General features: G+C 41.0%; 1 protein-coding gene across 1 annotated transcript; it reads left to right on the plus strand.

The window, feature by feature from the left end:
* Window positions 1-441: 441 nt before the first annotated feature.
* Window positions 442-6,460, plus strand: mfap2 (microfibril associated protein 2). The gene is made up of 9 exons (XM_039798160.1): window positions 442-816; window positions 2,657-2,718; window positions 3,776-3,823; window positions 4,216-4,242; window positions 4,342-4,422; window positions 4,524-4,565; window positions 4,654-4,741; window positions 5,506-5,579; window positions 5,660-6,460. Exons 2-9 carry the CDS (start codon window positions 2,688-2,690, stop codon window positions 5,761-5,763), a joined length of 495 nt encoding a protein of 164 aa, XP_039654094.1. The 5' UTR covers window positions 442-816; window positions 2,657-2,687; the 3' UTR covers window positions 5,764-6,460.
* Window positions 6,461-6,487: the final 27 nt, after the last annotated feature.

Consider the following 6,487-nt stretch of genomic DNA (forward strand, 5'->3'; position numbering starts at 1 on the left):
AGCATAGAAATAGAATAGGCTACATCTTATTTTATTTCTAAGGTCTAGGCTCTTGTTGTTGATGCATGAGCTTTAAGTTTTATTGTGTGCATAGTTCCATTTGTTGTGTTTATACAATGGAGAAAAACGAATACATTTTTTTAATTTTTTTATTTTCGGGAAATGTCACGCCAGACACCCTGTTCGAACTGCAAATATATACTTAAGTGGATCATAGGCTCAATCATCATTGTGTTACCTCCTTCAGATAGTGACTCAGGCCTACCAGTCATTTATTGAAATAATTAGGCTTACATGTAATCAATGAAGACAAAAATAATGACGATAATTATGAAACATAATACATACATTTTTTTTGTAGCGCTTTTCTAGACACTCAAAGACGCTTTACAGTTTTGGTTACAAACAGACAAAAGGTTATATGACAGACACTGTAGGCTACATATGTGATTTGCTGTTGTATTTAGATTTTGTTTACGCATCTCAGCTCCTGCTGACATGTTGGTATTCACATAGGTCACCCGGTCACCTAGCAACAGGTGATAGCAGTGATTCGGCAACCAGCAGCAGCTACTAATACCTGGTCAGTTCATCGATACTTTTGATCCCAGCGTCGAAGGATCTGACGGGTAGCCAGTCTCGGGATATCCATGATGGCGTTGCGGGTCGGTGTTGGGACCGGGGGACGGAGGCTGGGACTGGACGGGGAGGAGACTACAGATGCGGGGTGGTACAATGTGGCGCTGCGAGGTCCTCCTGCACTCAGAGGACGCATGAGAGCTGAGGATAGCCGGAGCAAACTGAAGCAAAGTTTGGGTAAGACAAAAAGTCTTGTGTTTGCATTTTTCAGTTTAGTTGTAACTGTACTATTTTTTAACGTTTTTATTGTATGCGTCTCACTCAGATAGTTCAAAAGTATTAACTTGAGTTGCATTTATGCTGAGAATTATAGAGGGAAAAAAACAGGAGATGTGAGGGGATTGTGCACAGATTGCATGCAGCCCAGTCTATGTTTCAAGGACATCAAAGCATCCAAAGCGTTTATCAGTTATGGTAATGTAGACCGAATAATAGTGGGATCATTTGCGTGCATGCTAATGGCTGTTGAGAGCTGACATGTGGTCCTGTGTTTTCACTGGAGAGAAGAAAGAGGAGGGACTTCACAGCTCAGCCTGCAGCAATGGCACTACAATGGAGAGCTAGGGTGCCAAGAGGGAAAAAAAAAAAAAACAGAGTTGCTTCATGAGGCTGGGGGTCGATGAGGGCACATGGGAAGATGATTTTGTATTTTGTATTTATCTGCCATAGTTGCATGAAAACAAAAGGCGTAAAATAGATGACAGCAGTTGCATCTCCTGTTGCTGTCCTCAGAAACTCTTACTTTATGTGTGTGTGTGTGTGTGTGTGTGTGTGTGTGTGTGTGTGTGTGTGTAGGTGGTGGGGGGGCGGGGGGTGTCTCTAGCAGGGAAGGGAAGGACTCAATGGGGAGAGAGGGGGTTAATCGCTCCCAGATGTGTGCTGTGAAAACATATGGTTTCGGAAAGCCACTGTGATGCACAAGAAGTGTGTGTGTGTGTGTGTGTGTGTGTGTGTGTGTGTGTGTGTGTGTGTGTGTGTGTGTGTGTGTGTGTGTGTGTGTGTGTGTGTGTGTGTGTGTGTGTGTGTGTGTGATATGCTGGTACACAAACTTCACTTCACAGATTTATTGATACACATGCAGAACTTGTGCAAACCATGTTTCAATCACATTTTGTGTTTAGTGTGGCCTCAAATTCTCCATGCAGTCACACAGAGAGAGAAAGGTCTACAGTGTAGGATGTAAAAAGCACAAGCAATTAACTGGTTTATGTTGTATGTATGAAACAGCCTACAGTACTGCAGTGGAGGAGGAGCATTCATACTTTCCACAAAGTGGAAAAGTAGTTTAGTGAGTGTTACAGGAAACTAAGGTAATGGATTTTACTGTATGCAACACTTTCCCAGTGTGACTTCCTGAATTTCATTGACAACTTTACAAAAAAGTAATAGTCAGTGATGTCTTGATGCTGTCAGTGTTCTTTTTTTTTTTTTTGTCCACATGTAATTTACTCTCAACCTGAGAGGCTCTTGCTCGGTGGAGTGAAGAAGAAAGAAAAGGGGGAAAAGAGGAGTGTGGGGAGGGTTCAAGGAAATGACCAGTGAGGGCGACAGAAGGGAAATGAAGGATGTGGAGACAGACGGAGAGAGGGAGGGAGGGAGGGATGAAGAAAACTTAGGGAGAGGGGTGGGGATGAGGGGTCCTCTGTTTCTTTTCCTGGAATGCAGCCCCGAGACTCTGCTGCAGCGAGGAAAAGTAGGAAAACAGAGAGATTGTTCCCAAGAAGACAGACGTGCCACATTCTTGCTGTCAGAGTTTTCTCCCCCTCTTTTTCTTGCCTTAGCTGTTTGGGGCCAGTGGGGGGAGGAGGGGGGGTGGAAGGAGGGCAGGAGAGAGGGGAGAACAGTGGAAGGAGGGCAGGAGAGAGGGGAGAAAAGTGGGGGGTTGGAAAGGTGACGGAGGGCAGGGGGAAAGAGATGAGAGTTCAGGAAACCAAAGGAATATTCAGCACTAAGCACTTTATTCCCCTCTTGTTGTCTCTGTTTTGATTATAAATCCTCTCCTCATCTCCCCATCCAGTGTTAAAGTCAGTCTACCTCCCAGAGTGACCATGAGAGTCCTCCTACTCATCTGCATGCCAGGTAACTGCACCAACAGTCTACTGAAGCCAATGAAAACTTGGTTTCAAATTTAAATATTTATTACTAAATGTGCAACCATCAAAGTTTAAGGAATAGTTTCTTGTTTTTGGATACTACTTTTATTCACTCTCTTGCCGAGAGTTAGATGAGAAGATTGCTACCACTCTCATTTTTGTACGATAAATATAAAGCTACAGCCAGCAGCCAGTTAGCTTAGCTTAGCATAAAGACCGGAAACAGGGAGGGGGAAAGCTAGCAGTTCAGTACAGTCAGAGGTTTGTGCTGCTACAGCCTCACTTGGTCTTGGATGACCAGTAGCATATGGTGGCTAATGTTAGCAAACTTAAGCTAGATATTGTTGTGTAACTGACATTACTGAGTCACTTTACTGACATTATGGCCTCTTCTACACATGTGCTACTGTTACACTAGCATTTTTCTATTATCCCATTACCAGGCCAACAGCAAAAGTTACATTATAGTTGATTTTAAGCAAACTACTGTGTTTAATGTCTTGATAATAAAAACCTATATTTAAAAAGCAATATAACACACCATGGTTCAATTCGATACACTTGTGGTCTGGTGACTTTATGTTACGTTTGCTAACTGTGACTGCAGGTGGCAGTTAAGAGGATAATGGTAAATGCTAAAAAGTAGTGTAACAATAGCACATAATGTCAGTTACACAATATCAAGTGTTTGTAGGCTAACAATAGCCACCATAACATTGTCATACCAAGCCAAGTAATACTGTAGCAGCAAAACCCCTGAGTGTATCGAAATGACTATGGGTGCGTTTTATTTCTTATGAACTCAATTTCATTAGTGGCAGAACACTTTTGAGAAAAAGTACAATGTACAAAACTTTAAAAATCAAAAGTAAAAGTAGAATTTAGAAAACACCTGAAAAAGTACTAGTATAATAATAATAATAAAAATAAAGCATTAAAGATACTCACTATTCAGAGTGCTTGTAATTACTGACTTTCCCTCCCCTGTTTTTCACTCATTACCCCATCTTTGTGATTACTTTGTTGTTCTGAAATGTCAACAGTTCTGCTGCTTGCCCAGCCTCAGTACCAGGAACCGTTTCCTTTTTTGGGTGAGTTCATTAAGAGAATATTGGCCTTGATTGTTCCAGCTCAGCATCTGTTTATATCATAGCTCTGCACATCTGTTACCTATTTCTTGTTGTCCTCTGATGTGTCACCTAGCCTCGAGGAGTTCTCTCCTCCTTACTTTGTTATTTACCACCCGCATAGCAACTGTTGTCACAGTGTAAATAGCACTTTGACCAGTCTGCGTGTTATTATTTTTAAACATCTTGCATATGAAGTCATGCATTACACCCTCGCAAACTGCTTGTTTTTATCAGTTTTGGCGTGCAGGTGGTTTATTTTATATGGTGCAGTGCTTTTTGTTGTGTTTATAATTGGTTTCACAACGTTGATCTCATGAGACAATTTTCTCTCCTGCTATTTTGTGGCTTAACAGATGAATATGGGCCAGACTATTTTCAAGGTAAAGCATTTTCAGGTTCATAGAAATTTTCCTTTATGTTACTTTCATAGTTTAACACAAGTGTATTTTATAAAAGCGATTCCTCTCTTTCTTGCCCAGTGTCTGAAAATCCTGAATCTCTTCCTGGAACCTACCAGCAGCAGGTTCGACTCGAGCCAGTGGTCCGTCCAGAAGATTCAGGTATATTTGCTGAATTTTCTTCCTCATTGAGTCATGCTATTTAAGTAGTTTGTGTTGTGTCTAGAACTCATATGAAAATCTGTTTTCCATGTGAATATCAGAGTCTGATTTGGAGACGGAGCCCACAGAGCCTGGCCCTCTTGGTAAGAAAACCCTTTTGGAGAATGGAGGACAGATAATCAGTTGTTTAGTTTGAGTGGAGAAATAATTTTAGCTGTGTTTGATTTTCAGATTGCAGAGAGGAGCAGTATCCCTGCACCAGACTCTACTCTGTTCACAAGCCATGCAAGCAGTGCCTGAACAGCCTCTGCTTCTACAGGTAGGCATTGAATTGACTTTTAAACAACTAGTTCACCCCACAATGAAAACAAGTCATTATCTCTATTTCCTTTAATTAGTCAAAACCTCTCTGAACTTTGTAGAACAAACAAACTGTGAGTTACTTGCTGTAACTCCATCTCAGCATTTCCCTAAACAATTTCCCGAAACCACTACTTCTACTACTCTAACTCACAAAAAGCACAAATTGTTTATCAATCTCCAAAACAAATCTTCTCCAAACAGCTTGTGCTTGCAAACTGAGAGCTCAAAAGTCAGTATTTACCCAATTTATTGGTATACTTTCTTCCTAGACAATGCATGAGTTATGGTCTATTCTGGTGAGGTAAATACAGAAAATATAGGACTTTGGGAGCTACAATGCATTTATGTGTTGCGTATTAATACACATTTGGTGCTCTGAGTATTTACAGCAGGACGGTGTATGTGAGATTGCTTAAAAATAAACTACAGTGCCCGTGTTTATCGTAATGAAGGAACATGTCAGCCAGTGCAACAGTATGACTCATTGATGTGTTTTCAACAGTTTTTGGAAAACAATGAAGCTCTGTGTTCACAGAGAGAATACGATATATCAGGCTTTGGATACACAGATAACACTTGTTGATCAGTTCATTGTTGGGTTTGATCTTTTCATTGAAATTGTTGACAGAATACAGAATATTTCCAGACTTATTCTTTAAGTAGAGTTTTGACTGATGTGAAGATGTCTCTTTTGTAATTTCTACATATGTTTCCATTAAGTTTGCGACGGGTGTATGTCATCAACAAGGAGGTTTGCGTGAGGACCGTGTGTGCACATGAAGAGCTGCTCAGAGGTGCGTTCACTATATTCTGCATTTGTGTTTTTTGTGTGTTTGATTACTGAGACTCATTTTAACTTTCTCTGCGTGTTTAGCGGACCTGTGCCGTGATCAGTTCTCTCGCTGCGGCGTTGCGGCGCAGAGCGGCCAGTGTGCATCACTAGGACCAAGCTGTGGGAAGAGCTGTGGTGGCTGCTGATTGACTACAGAGATCACCTGCCCAGATACTGCCGCTTTTTCTACCACTCACCCACATCCTCTTTCTTCCTCCCAGTTTCTCCTCACTTTGCCTTTTGACTCTTCCTGTACAACTTATTACTCCTGTGCGAAAAGCATTTTGTGTGTGTGTTTATCTTTGTCTTTTCACATGTATGTTTGCCCAGTAGATCCTGTGTGTATGGATGAATATCCTCCAAAGAACATTGATGATTGTATTAAATCACTGGTGCTATAAAATCATCACACTGGTGCTATAAAAACTATTAGAGATGCACATAAAACTGTGGAACATCTTCAATTGTTTTTGTTTTTGGCATACTGTACCATATTAATCTCATGCTTTGTTGATATGTTACTGTACTTGTGTTGAAAAGCAGCCATTCTCATGATAATCAACTCATCAATGGTGGCCACTGTGCACTGACATCAGACAAAACTAATCAATATCGAGCCATGCTAGATCATGAGATGTGTGAAGAAACAGGTGGTGAGTGACCTCAGTTCATGTACTACTGCCACCTGGATCTGTGCTTAGCAACCAAGCAGCAAGCTTATATAAATATATTCCAGTGGCAACAAGTGCTTTAAAAAGGCATCTCACAAACAGCCTCTACTACTGCTTTGTAAAACTGTCACTATAAAGACTGAGAAAAAAAAATAAACTTTTTTTTACTACAGCTGTTCAGTGTGTGATTGAGTCGAAT

The sequence above is a fragment of the Perca fluviatilis genome, chromosome 4 (genome assembly GCF_010015445.1).
Source record: "Perca fluviatilis chromosome 4, GENO_Pfluv_1.0, whole genome shotgun sequence".
Taxonomy (NCBI): domain Eukaryota; kingdom Metazoa; phylum Chordata; class Actinopteri; order Perciformes; family Percidae; genus Perca; species Perca fluviatilis.